General features: G+C 31.6%; 1 protein-coding gene across 2 annotated transcripts in view; it reads right to left on the reverse strand.

The window, feature by feature from the left end:
• Myo61F (unconventional myosin 61F) overlaps positions 1-18,330 on the reverse strand; it is a 40,073-nt gene extending 21,743 nt beyond the window's left edge. Inside the window, exons 1-2 of one of the 2 annotated variants that reach the window (XM_085193895.1) lie at positions 18,208-18,330; positions 17,685-17,966 (exon numbers count right to left, since the gene is read on the reverse strand). In XM_085193895.1, coding sequence (XP_085050021.1) covers positions 17,685-17,908 — 224 coding nt within the window. In that variant the 5' untranslated portion in view covers positions 17,909-17,966; positions 18,208-18,330. Of the gene's footprint in view, positions 1-13,310; positions 13,597-17,684; positions 17,967-18,207 lie in introns of those variants that run through there. The other variant, XM_085193898.1, reaches the window with a different exon arrangement.
• Positions 18,331-18,832: the final 502 nt, after the last annotated feature.

The raw sequence follows: 18,832 nt of genomic DNA on the forward strand, positions 1-18,832 counted from the left end.
CATTTTGTATTGTTACCAGAGCAAAGAAAAGAAAATGATTAATTCTGCTAAGTGGAAATCGAACCTAGAACCGTCGCGATATAAAAAAGAAAATAACATGCCAGCGAAGCTATCAATAAAATATACATAATATTCTATACATGAATCAACTTCACCGAATAAAGCGTACACTACAGTTATTTACACATTTGGCGGCGTGTTGCCGGATGAATATAAAACGTTCAACATTATTTATGCTATAATCTATTATTGGTTTTTGAATAATTATTGTTTAGTTTGTATTTTCTTGTCTTTATTAAAATGTTAAGTCATTTGTTTCTAGACGTCATAGATTGAAATTTGTGTAATTTTTTAAATCGTCACCAGAAGGTTTTTATTTTCGAGTGGGAATCAAACTCACAACCTGTCACGTTTATTGTAGCACGCTTCAGCTATTGTAGCAACTGGGCTCAACATTCCAACATAGTATTTAAAAATAGTATTAAACTTACGTATAATATTAGTAACTGCTGCAAACCTATCTACCTTCAAGGATAAACGGATGAAATGTTTGATATTTTTTTAGATAATACATACTAAAGCTAAACAGAGTTGACTCTATATTTACTTACACACATACATTTTTCTTTATCTTTTGACAAGTATTGAAAAGAATGAACGTAAAGTCACAAGTATATGATAAACGCATAATAAATAATGATATAGGTACATTAGCACCTTCCTGGCCGTTGTGGCGCAGTGGTACGGTATCTAATTGTGAACGTGACGGTTGCGAGTTCGATTCCTATTAGAGGCAATGAGTAGTTTTCATTTCCTCCCTTCAGTAATAAGACAAATCGCAAAGCTGACTTCTGCCGCTCTATAGGCCGTAAAGTAGGAGACGGAGTGTCTTAACACTATGTTCCCTCTGCCTACTCTGCCTGAGATGGAGGTTACAGTGTGAAATAGAAAAATATATATCTTTAAATATATCTTTTATATACGGAACCCTACAAAGTGAGATAAAAAAACTTGTACAAATGCACCGAAGCAAATAGTTCTAACCTACTAAAAAGAAACCTTATAAGTTATGACTAACAGTCGTTTCGGGTCAGTATCGATAAGGCTAGAGCATTTTTGACACTTCTCGAATTTCTAATAGGGTCGTCTGTATAACTGTATATAAAATATTTTAAATATTTACTATCAAGGTGTATCTGGAAATGATGGTGGTGGGTTCATTCCACAACCACGCGAAGCAATCATTTATTTCATTTGAGTTCCACCACTAAAAGTGGAGAAATAATTAATAGAATTTTCTTTTACGTGATTTAAAAAAATGATTAATAAATATATCTAACGCAATATTCCTATTTTTATTGGCTGTAAGACGTTTGTGGGCACCAATACCACTCGGGGAATGAACAGCGTTAAGAATTTTGGTGCTCAACAGGGAATGTCTCGAAAATTTGACAGAACGTTAGCAACGTTAGCAGTTAATTTTAGATTTTCTCTGCCTACTCTGCTATGAATTTTAGGTTTGAAGCTAAAAAATCTTTCTTTTTCTATAGTTACTAAATTTCCTTCCGTATGGAACACGCTTTGTAATATGTAACATATTGTAACAACAATGATCCCGCCAACGTATTATTCAGTTTCACCTGCCCCCATCTTATGTTCTAGGAAACGCATGGTATAATAGTAACTTAATATGCACTGCCGTCGGGCTCAGTAACGATGTATTTGGCTGCATATGATAGCCGTGGGTTCGCATACCACTTGGGGGCAAAAATTTTTTTCAGCTTCACATTGTATCTCGTATCAGGATATCTAAAGTGAATCCAGTGTCAAGATGCTTTTGGCCTATATTCAGAATATTGCATGTTGAGTGGAGGAACTTAATAGCGCTGTATGTCTTGCCATAGCTGTGTAAAAATAATAATGGAGTATCACTTATCACTAATTTCTATATATCTTAAAAATTTCAAGACAAAAAATGATTTTCCGCCTTTTATAAGTCTCGTTCTCATTGAAAAACAGTAATATCTTGTGTGAACCTACCGTGAACTTTTACGGTTGTCGCATGTCTTTGCGTTCACATTTCTGAGATAAAATGATGATATAAACTTGGAAATTATGTAAAAACATTCGCATACTTTTTTTAATTCCGTTATTGGAGAAAAAAATATCTCATGGAAAAGATGATAGATAAAGTAAGTACTTATTGTTTGTAAACGAAAAAACTTGTAAATTTTATGTTTTTTTTTACATATTTACTCGCAGCATTTCTTTATTTTTCTTAAATTTTAAATGATAAGACACAGTCGAATTTCTTTATATTCTCTTAAGGTGAAAATTAGAGATCTTGTGAATTGAGTGGCCAAATTCAACATCGCGCCGTGATTTATCTTCTTATCACAGCAAGAAACTAGAATCGAGTGGGAATCGAACCCACAACCGTCGATATATGTCATATGCATCACGACGGCCTCACACATATTTAAAAAAACTAAAAAAACCTAGAAGTCAACCGCCTTACTATATTTTACAATGTCAATCATTCGTTTACATCTTTTTATTTATGTTTCGATGATGGTAATCATAAGCGTGTTCATTTTTGTAAGCCGACCCGAGGTACAAAGTTCTTGACGCAGATCGTGTGTCACGCTGACACGGCGATATTAGAGTTAACTTGGTCGTATTATTTTGTTAGACATTTTTATATGTAACTCTACGGAAATAATTTTCAAAGTATCTTAATAGTAAAAAATCTAAAAAGCTTCATGCCTTTTGTATAGCAGGGTAAACAAAGCGAACACAGTGTAAAGACACTACGTTCCCATTAAAATACTTTCGTTCTCCGTCCAAATTTCAAGAAATTGAGTGACGGAATTCAACGCCGCGCTTTGCCTCGTTACCGGAGTGAAGAAATGAAAATTAATAAGTAATAGTAGGTGTCTTGTTGTCTGTCAGTTGTGACTGTTAAATAACAACTATAGATATCATATATCAATATCGATGTTGTAAATGTCTTGTGTAATGCCCTGGATTCCTGCTAAATGCGATTGACATCTAAACATTTAGTACACTTTATATTATTTATGAATGTTTTTCAGATTCTTTGTACTGTAAAGCGGCGTTTAGTTCCGCCACTTAGAGGAAAAAAGGAACTATATGTTTTTAAAAGCTTTTATTTCCATTAAAGTCTTATTTTTATATGTCAAATTCTTTTCAAAACAGGATTTGTACGTGGTTCATCAAGCCGGACATGATGTTTGGGCTTATCCATTCTGTGCTGACACATCGCTGATTTCATAGTACGACCATTAAATGCTAAGCCTCCTAAGTATATATGCTAATATACAAAGCAAACTTTAGCAAAAAATCTAAAAGATATTCTTGTAGCTCAGTTCAGGCATGCCTATAATGATATGATGGTTACTACTTCAAATCTCAGGCAGTTTACTTACATATAAATATATAGTATATTGATATATAATAATATATCCGACGCAGCAGACAGGTATAGGTCTCCAATACGAAATTTAGCCAAAAAGTCTGTAAAAATGGAAACCAGCTAGCAAAAGATATGTTGAAGTCAATCATAATGCCTAAAAATAATTTAATTAATATGAAATTAACATTATCACAAAACCGCAAGTAGGACGTTGGACGGTTCGAGGTATTACGATATAATAAATATATTAATATACGTACGTAGAATAATATATTTTAAATATATAAATATCATATAATTTATCCGTCCTTATTATGAATGAAAAAAAAATAAACTATTAATTAAGCTTAAACTATTTGAAATTGAAAAATCATCATAAACTTTATAAATAAAAAACTATATGATAATAAACTATAGATTTTAAAATCTTTAAATATTATAATATAGGTAAAAAATTTGGTGTATTTCCTAAGGGTGGTATTACAAAAGCAGCGGTAATAAGTTAACCACCTACATATATTCAGTCTCTAAGTAGATAGGAGAAGGGAATAAAGACGAATAGAGTATCACAACACTATTTTTTCTTTTCCTAATATCAACAATGGGCTATGGCTATGAAAAAAAAATGCTTCCATCAAAATATGACTCATACAGAACACATTCAAACAAACAGTAATGTCGAAAGTTGTTATACTTATGTACACTTATAGTTTGTTACCTTGAACTCTAAGAGGCTGCACCTACCAAAAAAGTAAGCGACTGATGCCGGATGAGTAAGCGTGGTTTACGTGTTCAGAAGTTTAATGCATAATTAAACCTTATATACATACATACATATTTCATACTTATTCGTACGTCGTCGGTGATATTAGCAAGAGTATAAGCAAAGGTGACTTTTATAGAACGTTCTTGGTGCCTTTTTTAGGCTTTACGGTATCTGATTTGTCACGATACGGTCTCGTGTCAACCATTTCCTTTTTTAATTGTAAGTAAACACAAATAATAATTACCTACTATTTTTACTAAATATTGGCAGACTAATGCGAAATTTCGCCAAATATACGAGGATACGATAGCAATTTTTCCTGATATAAAATCTACAATTCGACGATATAATCGGATTAATCTTATCGCCGGCTATAATTTGGGTTTTAGCATATTATACGAAAAATGCTTTATCTTTTGTATGGAGTCATCTTGTTTGATAATATTTTAAGTTTTATTCACTTTACATAAATAGTGTAGCCGTTCCATCCGTTATCCCTCATTTAACAGTGTAGGATAGGCAGAGGGAACCTAGTGTTAAGTATGCTTTACACTACGTTCCCCATTTCCCACAGAATTTTCCATTGTCTGTTGAGTGGCGTAACTTAACGCCGCGCTTTTGCTTTATCTATATATATAAAATCGAAAGGTCACTCACTCATCACGAAATCTCAGAAACTACAAGTGCTAGAAATCCCAAATTTTGCATAGGAGTTACTCATAGGACTTAGGTGCTCGCTAAGACGGGAATTTGCAATATTCGACTTCTAAGGGGTTGTTTTTGGGGTCGAAAGTTTGTATGAAACTTCGTTACTACAAATGACGTACTACGTCACTATGACGTAGTCATGGAGACAGAAATTAATAATAACATAGTTCACGCGGGTGAAACCGCGAGCGGGCCGCTAGTTACCTATATTTATTTGATTATGAAGAAATAAAATGACAAAACAAATTCTAATAATTTGTCATAATATTATGTTTAGTTATAACGCCTAGTTTATGACAGATCGTGAGTCATTATATAAACTTATTGGAGCGGCTAATCGCTAACTCGTGTCTAACAACCGCCACCCACGAATATTGAAATAATAAATCAAAATATATTTTTAAATATGAAATAAGATAATGCCTATGGTTACGCGGAACTCAACGCCGCGTCTAATGTCTGACTGTAAACGCGACAGTTGTGAGCTTAATTCTCTTACGAGGAAATTATTTTTTTCATTTCCTTGCCCTGGTAAAGCAAAGACTGACAAGACTGCCTTGAAAAAAGAGCGCAAAATGTGAAATAGATTCCTTCTATTACCTATTCTACTTTTTTCAGGATACAGCGTGAAAAAAAAGAGAACCGCTTGTTTTAGTATTTTTTTATATTAGATATCTAAATAAAAAAACCACTACAAAGGATGAATTGAACTATGAAATGAATTATGAACTCGAATTTTATTTATTTACACAATATAATTTAAAAATTACCTACCTAATTTAAAACAGTCGTAATTTTTAACCAAAAAGAGATTTTGTAAAAGCCTTTCGCCATGTCATAGAAGGAGTGGCGAGTGGATATAGGCGTGTCAGTGACGTGACCCACATCGTGACACGTCTAGACTATATAGGACAGCTATACAAGCTATAGCCTATACCTATACACTATAATACTAACCGCATTGCACGGTTTCATATTGTTTTACAAAGTAATAAGGTAAGCTTAATTTTCAGTTTAAAAATGTAAAAATATGTTTTTATCTTGGTTTTTAAAAAATGGCGCAGATTTAATACGCAACATCTCGAAAATTGATGGTGTCTATGGCATTAAAATAATTTAAAAAAATCTAATACATAAAATGTTTAAATAGTGAAACTTTTAGATATTTCTTTTTTCACTGTAATCTAAGCAATTTTTCTTTAGCATGATAAATCTTAATCAATAGGCTTAGCTTGGGAAAGTGAGACCGCTACTGTTTCCCATGATTGTGACATGTGAAATGTACGTGTGTGCCAACAATGCTTTTACACTTACTTATAGTAGAGAAATATTCGATTATTTACATATAATAACATTGTATTTTCTTAGCCTCTCCGTTTATTTCTAGCCAGGTGATCTACAAACGTATATTATTTTTTTCGCCTGTTCTTCAGCCATTAACTTCTCCGGGAGGTCCTCACGCTTTTTAAGTGACCTTCGTCGAGTATCTTCGATAATGTAATTTCTAAGGTCAACCGACGTCTCCGTCTGACGCTCTAACCACTCAATCTTGCTACATAAATCTTTATTGTCATTCTTTCATCACACATTATTTCGACGTGCCTAAACTACCTGAGAACAGTTTTCTTGATTGCACAGTGACATCCTCGATGGAACCTCCCATTCTGTATCTTAACATTGCAGATTCGACCAACTAAAATGACTGCAACTTTAAGTAAAACTACAAACATCGGTTGGTACTAAACAAAGGTGGGCAGCGAAGGGAACAATACTACCTATACCTAGCCTATTTTGATGAAAAAAACAGAAATTTGAGAATAGAAGAAATGAAACAGCGCGGTGATGAGTTTCTTCACCTAATATTTCATATTTCTTTCATTATCTTTAGTAATGCTAAATAAAAAATAAAAAAAATTTTAATCATTTTCGTTGGCAGTTCTGAACACGTGTTACCGACGACAGGTGCAAATTTTACAAGAATACAAGGGTCTTGCTAAGGGTCACTGTTGTAACGGTGAATTAAAAGCCGTTATAATGTTTAAAATTATATTATAATATTTTCTTTATTTTTGCGCAAACAAATATTTATATTTTGGTAACAAATCTAAAAGTGCGTCAAAATGGCATTGCAGGATTTTTTAAGCTTTACCTACATAAGTAAGGGTGAAATTAATATAAAAAATACACAATTTTTGACTTTTTTTTTATTTCAAAGCTTTTGAACCCAGTAGGTCTATCAACAATTATGCTAACAGGACCTTCAGCCTATATAACAAATAATAATTAATGTAAATTATGAATAAAACTCATCAAGTATTTACTTAGCTGAGTTAACGTTGAGTCACAATTACTTTTTATATTATCATTATTTTAATAGAATGGATGTCATTTAACATTATAATTTAATTATTTTAAATATTATTCTTTAAGGTATATATACCAAAATGGCACAAGCGTGTGAATATAAACGTGATAGATTGCTGATTCGATTCTTACTCGAGGAAATTAAATATTTAATGTTTGCATTTCGTTGTGGTAACGAGTCAAAGTGCGACGTTGAGTTTTGCCACCACCAATGCTTCTAGAATTCAGTGGAAAGGTGGACACGCAAGTGTTTCAAATTAAAAGCCAAGGCAAAAACCCGGCGTTGAGTTCCGCTACTCAATACCATCAGTATTTACTATTTAATTTAAAAAATTAAACAATTCCATTACGTCGCTGTTGCAACAAATAAACGATATATATCAAATAATAAAAATAACCGATTAGTAAGTAATAATAGAGTCAACAGTGACAGTAGTAGAATCGTATTCAGGAAACTCGACTTGAATGGAGCGGTCATGCAAATCGCCGCCGGGCCCTTCAGAGTTTAGAGTGTCAAGTGAAGAGAATAAAATACTAAACAATAAATAATAAATGTTATTTTTAATAACAATATTTGGATTTTATGGAAGTATGTGTACCCATACATCGTATACTAAGAGCTAATACTTTAAGAGCTTAACAGGGTGGGTATATATGAATATGGCTATATAAAAACGTAATAGCACTTATAGCGTTTTATATATAAAGCATTTTTTTTGTTTTTTCATAACACTTATATTACTTTTTGAACTAACTCATTAAAACAAGGCTTTGAATATATCAATAATTTAATTAACATAATGTGAAATTGAAAAGTAAGCGTTGATACAAAAAAAGACCAAATCACACAAAAAATAAGTCTAATTCGTTTATCTATGTAATTGACGTTATTATTATTTATCTTATAACAATGTCTGGTACTTATCAGTCTGGTCTCGTTCCTTGTGCTTTTTGATGGCATAACAACAACAAAAATACGAGTGAATTATATTTATTAGTATGTACCTAAATAGACATCGCTCGTAACTTTAAGATGTGAAAAAGAAAATTCTGTTTTGACCCTTTCCCCTAGGAATCTCGAGAAATACTCTCTTAGTCTCTCCTCTACATAACCTATCCTACCGTAAGCCTTTATTAGGTCGAGCAGTAACTAGGTAACTATGTAATAAAATCTAAAAATCGGAATTAAATGCACTTCTAATTGTTGTATTATGATGAAATTTGCCATTTATATACCACATTAAATGCTAATACTTATTAAGGTATCATCGAGGTGGCCTGATGATGGAATTGGAAGATGGCTGATGACACCTTGGAATGCCTACTAGTAAACATATAGAATATGTGCTCATTAAAATCGTATTATTAATAAGTTCTGTTGAGAATACGTATTTTTAGCTTATTAAACTATTTATTTTGTTTAGTAGATAGGTAAAATAATTTTATTCTTAAATTAAATATGTTGACAGTAAAAACTCTTGAACTACGAATTAATATTGTGAATTTAGTACGTAAAATGCATTGCACCATAAAATTAAGATAAAATAAGTCTATTTTATAACTTAGTTTAGTATGATACAATCAAAGAAGTTTATTGACACGATTGGCGTGACGTTGTTATAGCCCTCCTTAATATACGGAACAACCAAAACAGAAATATTTTTAATTTTGAACTAATGGTTTCTGAGACTAGATCTTTTCGGAGGTAGATATGAACTAACAACCACTATACCACCGACCACGAGGTTGTCTTTCTATAATTTTGTAACAATGTTGCCTTATAACATAGTGAATGTAAAATTCCAGTGTACACAGGCATAACTAACAGGGTTGCCAGATCGTTTAGTTTCTTGCAAAATTTGCATAATTTAGTCATCTTAGTATCCTCTTATGTACAATAGACTAATTTAGATTGTACTGTGATTTTTACAAGGACGAAAACATATTGTGTACATGAGTTAGGTTCGCTCGTAATATCTACGCCAAATTAGACGTTTAAAACTATTATCAATTAAATGAAAATAATCTTAATAAAAATACGGAAACATTGATTTTTACACTTTTAAATATGTAGTGTATTCTTTGTAACTAGAAAAAAACCAATAAACTGCTAAAACCACGCAGTTATAATATAACTTATGTAAATTAAATAACAAAATTAGTTATATTAACTGGCAACCCTAATCTGTGACATATTCTAATTTGTGACACAGACGTAGAGTATTGGAAAACAGATTCATTATTATTTTAATTTTAATTATTTACTTTAAAAAAGCCTCAAGTGGGGATCGAAATCACAACTATAGGAAAGACTAAACCACTGATCTACAATAGCGTCGATTGAATTGAGTTTCTTAACACTAAGTTCTTTCTGTCTAATTATAAATTACATACAGCGTAATTTTAAAAAAATTACATAAAAAAGAAATGTCATATTATACAGTACAGTAATGTAAACCATCGTGACTAATATTCTTTTGCAATTTATTATATTGTTGGTACACTGACCTACTACTAAGAGAGATAGGGCACGCACAAAACTATAGATAAATATATTATTCAGTACATCATATTATGTAGGTTTAATATTTTGAAAGTGCCTAACGCAAGGAGGGTATTTCTCAAATTCTTAAGGGAACCGGATAAAACAGGATGTTCCATCTTACGTCTTGTAAAATGGAAAATCCCTTTTAAAGTTGCGGGCGACATTTGTATTTCCCAAATAGAATCAGTAATATTTCTTTAAATACACAGATCTATAAAGCTAGAATAATAAAACATTTCTTTAATTTCCACGGAATCTTAAGAACTCAACTGACGGACTTGCGGAACTTAACGCCGCATTATTTATTTTATTATTATCCACAGATTTTCCTTCCAGACTGCTTAGTCACAAGTACCTATTATTAGTTATTAGACGAGCGTTGTCGTGCAATAAAGAACTTCTTTATAAGCTGCTTTATGCACGTTCCTATTGATAAGGCACGGGTCAATGACGTTATAAAAGTAAATCCATATTATGGAATATTTAATCTAATTTTGTTACACCTGTGGGTAATGCAGTGTTATATACTAGTTTTAACTTCGCGCTGTATCCCGCACATAGTAGGATAAACAGAGGGAACCTGGGAACCTAGAGTTAAGACACTCCCGTTCCCCATTCACTGCCGAATTCACAATATTACAACATCAAATCAACATTAATGTCAACAATAAACATCAAGATAAGTGTCTTGACACTAGTTCTCTCTGCTGCTAAGCTATGCTATACGGAGAAGCGTAAAGCAGCTTTTTTTGTAATATCCTAGTGCACTTAGTGTATCTGTAAATTACATTTCAGCAAGGGTTTTCATCAATTTCAAAATTCAATTCAAAGGGACCGCAATATTTAAAAAAAATATGCCATAATGAAATGCCAAAAAATAATGAAATATAAATACGTAGTAGGTAATTAGAAAATTATTGTAATAAATTACCTCCTTTGCAAAATTATTATTGTTGTTTTGCATTATTTTAATAATAATGCGTAATGCGTGACATAAATATACGAGTATATCCAAATAGCAAAGTTTGCTCTATTATAATATTACATATGCAATAATTTCAGTATTAATGTAAGTATTGTGTCGTAATGAGTGTAAAAAACGATGTTCGTCAGTTTATTCTTCATTCAGGGGGACGGTTGCTCTTGTACTACAAACTGTAGCGTTAAAATCAGACATTTAAAACGCAATGTCTTGAATTTGTGTAAAAAATAGTGTCTTAACACTGGGTTGTCTGCCATGCTACCTAGGATTAAGTAGAGCAGTAATTGTAGCTTAGATGTAACATAAGCGTGTTACGTATGGAAATGAAGCCTGAACCATCCTCTTCTGTAAGCAATTTATATTTAAGCTTAGGAACTTTATCAGTACAAGTATGAAATTAAACACGAAGCTGGTTTGACTTGGAAATAATTTAAAATCAGGTTATTCAGATTTTCTACAGATAAAATATGAAATATGATCTTCATACGAGTATGTGCAACTACTAGTGTTACCACTTTTAAAGTTTTCTTCAATTGGTTTAAAAGCAAGGAGGTTACGTGAAAAAATAAAAATTACAAAGGGTCAACACTACACAAAATTCGTAAAAATCAATGATCACATTAAAATTAAAGTGACTGAATTCATTACATGTGTATTTTTTTATTTTGATAAACACTAATAAAAAAAGTGGTATGTAATGAAGATCCAATCCACGATCATCTCGTTTAAAGTAAAACTCTGTATCTGCGCCAAGGCGGCCTCAACTTACAGGTATTTAGTAAAATAGTGCATCGTAGTAGTAATACGAGTCGTTTCGCAAAACAATGACACTTCAGTAGGTATCTACAAATAATTCTAAACATATGCCTTACGGTGACATCATTAATTAAAATATTTATTCAATGTGAGTCAATCGCCCTTTAAATAACTTTTATAACGATATTGGATTTGCTTGCATTTCACGCATCTTTAAATATTTTAAGACAACTTTCGTTGGTTACTATTTTTATTTAGTTCAAACTTTATGAAATGTATTTCGAGCATATGCTCGAATCGGTATCCTGCATATATGGGAGTAAGCAGAGAGAACTTAATGATTAGACACTCCGACACACACTGGCCAATACTGAGATGCTGAAACTTCTGCTGCAGATGAAACTTATTCATACGAAATCGAACCCACAGCCACACAGCGTCTGACTGTAAGCGCTACGGTTGAATTTATAATATAATAGAATGCTTGTTGAATAATCACTCTGTTCTCCATCCATTCATTAATTTATTTACAAATACATATATTCTCGATGGGATCCGAACTTGCAACCGTTCGCTTTTAGTTAGGCACAGAACAGACCACGTTTAATTTCTTTTTTGGGGTCTGTAATTCAAGAGAAGAAACAGAAATTTAATAAGATATTTTTTTGTACGTCTGTTTGTCTGTCATACCCATTCTTTTGAGCTTTTTTTAATAAAGTAATAATTCGAACATTCTTCTTTCATTTATACTTGACATGAATAATATTTTCTTGTTATTTGAACTTATTTAAAATCACTGCATTACTTCAAAAACTTCCTCGTACAATTACAAGAAATATTTGTTGAAGCTTCTATTTTGTCATTATGATAAAATATTTCAGTTTAGTTTGCGTCATTATCCAACATATAAAAGACCAAATACCAATGCTATCAATTTAGTTAATTTCTTAGTATAAATTATTGTCATAACAATTTCTTATGAAACTAATATCACTTACATCAGAAAATGGATTTTATAATGTGTCTAATTTAAAGCAGATTAACGAAAGTAGGGCGATAGGTGATGTTTTATATTCTGTGAAGGTTATTAATAAAGTTAATTTGATTATAATGATTAAACACAAAGTAACGACCTGCTTTGCCGATTAGTTAGGCTACCTTACTTTTGTGAAAAAGTTCAACAAAGGCTGAATGCAAAATGCATTTGCTTTCATGGCTTCTGCTTTCACTGCGTTATGCTAATTGTAATAAATATCGAGGCAAGTGTGTTGGCCCAATTTTGAGATTTTGAGCGAACTTTGGCCTTTGGGCCGACGAAACTTAAAGATACAGATTTTTAAGTCGGAGTGATCATTCCTACTAAAAGTATGTATCCTATTTCCGACTTTAAAAAAAACTGCTTTAAGAGTAATTACTTCATTGTTTATTTAAGACATTGAGTTATTATTATATTTTTATAATTGTTTCTGTTTATATAATTATTTCTTTTACAATAACAAGTCCAAGTAACGATTATTAAAATTTAAAAATACATTTTTGCTCTAGCAACTACTACTACTATACAACGATTGGTATTAAATAATAAAAAAAAATACTATTTATATTGATAATTAAAATTTTAAAATAAGTTAATTTTACGACCAAACCGCTTGTCTCAATTCTATGGTAATTCTTCCGTATCGAACAGATGAATGAATAATAAAAATCAGGACTATAGTCTGTATGTCATCGACCTCTTCGCAAAAACACTCACCTCGTTCAAGCCAAAACTCGATTATAATAAATCCAATGCACATTCCCGCTGCATCACTACACCAAACCAAAAAATTCCCAAAACTGATGAGAAAAAACACTATCGATTTCGTTATCACCTTATCTTATATCTATCACTTGAATGTATGACGTAAATTAACTAGCAGCTATAACTTTTTTGTTAGAACTTATAACTCACGTTTGTTTTTTTTTTCAATAAAAAAAAATAATATTTTTTTGACGTTTCGTTAACGACTGTTAACTGTCGCGTTTGACATGAGACTAGTTCAAGCGTTGGCGGCAAACTGACGTCAAGTCGGGACCGGTCAAGCGAGAGCGTCGCTTCCAACTTCTAGAGCCACCTTTGTAGCCTGTGTTTTAGGAAATGTTATAAAAAGACTCAACTGTTTATTTTTGTATAATATAAATAAGACTTTATTACATTTAGATAAAGTTTATTATAGTTTATAAAAGAAATATGTTAATGAGAAATATCAAAACATTTTCAAAGGTAACATCTTGAATTTACTTGAGACCCCTACTAGTTAGCCGTTTATCTTATTTTGGAATTGAAATAATACTCTTTATTACAATGTCATACAGGTTATATTTCCAAAGTAAACTCCGCACACGTGGTAAGCAATTTCTTTTATAATTACAAGGTCAAATTTGATGTTGAGGCTAGTCGCTAATGTCTGTTAATCGGTTAATCGTTCGACAAGGACCCTTTGTGCACGTCTTTCCGATTATCTTAAATCAGGCTCTATATGTTTAATTACGTATAATATTATTGATCATGTGCCTATCCTAGGCAGGCCTGGGAACCTAGTGTCAAAACCGTTCCCATTAAGACATTTTAGTTAAATTCTGGAGGCTAAGCGTGTTGAGTGGCGGAACTAAACGCTGCGTTTTGCCTTGTGACCAGAGTGAACCCACGATCTATCCCGTTAACAGTCGCACGTAAGTGCCCCTACACCACAACCAGCCTTTGATATTTAAATAAATATTTATAATGTTATTGATCATATGGTTACACATTATCTATATATTTTCAATTTTGTATTGTATAAATTGTGTTATAAATAATTTCAACTATTAACGCTGTAAACGTATATTTATATCGGTACGCTATCTATGGATATTTGAGATAGCAACAAGAGTTTTTGTTGAATAACTCGTTTTTATTTATGATTGTTATTAAATAAAGTATGGCTTCCGAATGTTTAATCATATATTATTATACAAACAAAACAATATAATTTCGCGGAACAGGAAAGTCTTTTAACCTTCCATTCAGGAAGATCGTAATAGGAAAATTATAAAAAGCTAAGTGTTTATTACAAACATGAGGTCAGTTGATGATATATGTATATAATTATAAAGAATTTAAAGTCTGTGTTAGCTTACTTTAATCTGTTTATGAAGTAATATTGCATTTTTTACTCAACTTCACTCTGATTAAGCACTACGTTCCCTATTCCATTCACCAATTTCCGTCCAATTTTCAAGACATTACATGTTGAATAACGGATCTTAACGCCGAGCTTTGTCTTGTTGCCATAGCGAGGAAAAGAAAATTATACTCACCGCTAATGCTCTCCGATCTGTCGTGCCATATTTTTTCAAACTCTATTAAGTTGTCTATGTTTGACTTATTCATATAATACTAGTTCCACTCGCGCTGTATTCTACACTAAATTAACATGCATGTGTACAAACTTTCTTCTTGAATAATTCTGGTTTAAGTGAAAATCGCATTAAAATCCATTGCGTGGTAGAAAAGACCTAAGTGTAAGGCCTAATCCTAATATCTTTGTAACTATGCAAAAAATTTAAGAACTGAATTTGACAGACAGGAAATATCGCAATCACATGTAGTTTAGATGATAATGACAAGACAAAAAGATGGTATAATCGAACTGGTCTGATGACGAAGCAAGATAGATTGATGAAGATGAAGAAGAAGATTAAGAAGAATTAAATAAAGCTTAGGTTCATATAATTTTTGTTGCTCAAATAAATAAGTTAAAATCATATTATTAGTTTTTATATATTTTATTATATTACTTCATTACTTCATGTGCATTACAGGTAAAACCTCTAATATATGTAAAGTACAAAGCAAAAGAACATCAATGTTTTCTTAATCTCCTTCAACTTATGTTAATTTAAACACATGCATAGTGTCCGTTGAATGAAAATGTTGGCAATTAAGGACGAAGAGCTAATATGCCGTGTTTATTTGTTTTGTATTTATTTAAATATGTAATTAAAATAAGGCCGTCGTGGCCCAGAGGCACAAGGATGTGACTGTAAGGCGACGGTAGTTGGGTCCATCCACACTCGAGGGAATTAATTATTATTTTCATTTCTTCAGCAAAAGCAAGGCGTTGAGTTTCGCCACTCAACAACTAACTAACACTGGGGAACGGAGGGTCTAACACTAAGTTCCCTCTTCCTACCCTGCTGTGTGCGGACTACAGCGTGAAGCTGTTTTTTTAATATTATAAAATAAATCCTATTTTGTAGCATTTAGTTTTTGTTTAATAGTGCATATTTGCTTAATATTTAACATATTAAGATATATAGATTAATAATCATTGAGCTTTTAAAGCTTAAATGTACACTGTATAGACTATAAATATAAATTTCCCTAAGTAAGTTTTGAATCAACTATCGTAGTTTTAAGACAAACTCAATTGTATAATAATAGTGTTTATATTTTAGAGATGCTGACAGAAAATACAGAATCAGAATCATAAATTAATTGACTGAAAAGTCTATCATCAATACAACCGCAGTCGTATACGTGCAAGTGTAAGCAGCACATTCATTTAGGGTTGTCTCTTCGTTGAATTTTGGCACATATATAAATTAAAATTATATATTTAAATATTATGTGATAATTATTCCTTACGTATAGGGTAACTCTTACTACAAAAGGCTACTTAATACATATTTAATTTCATAAATATAATGAGTATTTCCAACATCTTCGCTTTAAGATAATTAAATGAGCAACACTAATTTACAAATTCCGTTCCCCATTTTTCTGCCGAATTCCGAAAATATTACATGTAGAGTCACGTCTTTGGTTATGTATGTATTTACAAGCTTTTGTAATAATATTAATTTATCCAATAACAACCTTGATTATTCTGAATGGATGTTCAATTAAGATAAATTCTTGATCAATTAGCTGTGTAGTTTGTTTGTTCGAGTGTGGTACGAATAATTTGTCGTAGAAAATCGTAGTAGTAGTATACACCTAGAGTTGTGCTTACTGACTTACCTACTAACTCAAGCGCCAATTTACACGCGTAAATATAAGTTGTATTCATGTACTTTAAACCTGTATTTTTAAACCGCACTCAAATCTGAGATTGATCTTGAACGGCAAACCAAGATCGAACTCAGAGTTGAGTGCGATTTATAAATGAGGGCCTTAATATTTGATGTTAAATGATAGAAATTATCGCAGGTATTCTATATAATTACATACACATTTACAAGTAAATATTACACTCGACAGATTACGATTTACGTAAGCGATATTTATTGATTTTATATCATTTATTGCGCTTATTAACGATAAAAATGTATGTCTCGAACGTTAATTGATTTCAATCTATCGAAGGACGTCTTATTATATGAAAATTTTAAATTTTTATAATATTTATTTAATAAAATTAAAATATAAGTATATGATAGAAGTATAATGTATATGTTAAAGAATTAAGCGATCAATGCTGAAAAAGTACAAATATAGCTACTTAAGTAAAAAGATAATAGGAAACATTTATGGAATTATCGTTATAGTAGAATAATCTATATATTTAAGTGTTTGCAATTAATATAAGTGTGTATAAACTATCTCAAATAAAATTATATTTCTAACAAAGCAAAATAGGTACTTTTTCATAAAGTTTTTCTTCTTATACAACTCTGAATCTGAACTTTTCAATAGTTGAGAATATTTCATAGTAGATTCTAATATTTTGGATAAAAGAAATCTGCTAAAGGTGACATGCAAACTTCTTAGATACATATATGTGGATGACGTCAAATTATTATTTTTTATCATGATAATTATGTCTATTTCAAATTGGTCTTTAGATATAAAATTTGCACTGAGACGTTGTCTCCTTTCTCCTCATTACAATTTATCCGTAATTTGCGAAATATAAATAATTGCTCAAAAGCAATAAGACCGCCGTTGCATACGTGTTTCTCTTTCAATTTTATTTGAGTTGTTCTTTCTATATATTTCTTTTATGTGTGCAATAAAGTATATTCTATATTCTATTCTATTCTATAATTCAAATACTTTAAACCAAAATCTTACAAATTAAAATCATAAAAACATGTTACTTACGCTTTACTAGCAGGTGGTTTCAGCAAATGGTCTCCTCCTCCATTTACAACTTGAACCGTGTTGTCTCCATTCACGATTTGGACCGCGTCTCCTTTTGCAACTTTGACCGAATTTCCGTTTCCGTTTGCTATTTGGACCGACCCTTGGACCGAGCTATCCCCATTAACTACTTGTACGGAGCTCGGCGAGGGCTCCGCTACTTGCACTGAGTCTTGCTCCGTCATTTTTAATACTTTCTATCCTTGGAAAAGTATCTATTATTTAATCTGTACTTTGCTCCCCCTAAGAATTCGAAATGAAATTATTAATTAGTTTAAACCACAGGCAAATAAAAAAATACAAGCTATTTAAATTGATCAGAGAGTAAAGGGCAAAGTGACTTCTCTCTACGTTCTTTCTGAATACCCGCAAAATATTTTAAAATAGAAGCTAAATACAGATTAAATAAGCAACACTAAAATCACGAATTTCAAAATAATTATTAATTTTAATTAAAAAAATATATTGACGTGTCAAAACTCACAAGGATATTGGGCAGAGTGGGCGATCACTTTAAAATCGAAGTAGAAACAATATCGCGTTATCATTATCATTAATTGTTCGATATAAATAATTCACGTTCTTATAGATATGGATGAATCAACTGATTAGAAATGGCGGACGTTTTAGTTATTGCTTAAATTATGTTATAACTTGAAATTATATCGTGTTTTAAAAAAAATAACGTTTAAATTGTATTAATACTGTCACGCTATAGCATATAGAGACAGCGTCTGACACTACACGAGACGGTTGTACATTGGATCTCGTTTAGAGGAATACTTGAATTGTTTTCATTTTCCTGCCCTGACAGATAAAGGGGTTGAGTTCCGACATTCAAAAGTCTAGAATTCGTGCGGAAAGTCAAAAACAGAGTGTCTTAACACGTCTTTTTTTTACTTTTTCACAATTATCATTGTGAAAAAGTAAAAAAAAATACGGACCACGTGTCTGTAGTGGTTAGTTAAAATAAATATAAAAATAACACACCAGTGTACACTTCCTGTGTATATTGTAATTTTTTATTTTATTTTATAGGTGAAGGCAATATTTTAACTGGACCTCTTCTTAACATGCTTATCATGCATGTATTCTCCTATTATGTAATT

This window comes from Heliconius melpomene, chromosome 12 (assembly GCF_056956725.1).
Source record: "Heliconius melpomene rosina isolate 202511_hmr_F chromosome 12, ASM5695672v1, whole genome shotgun sequence".
Lineage (NCBI taxonomy): Eukaryota > Metazoa > Arthropoda > Insecta > Lepidoptera > Nymphalidae > Heliconius > Heliconius melpomene.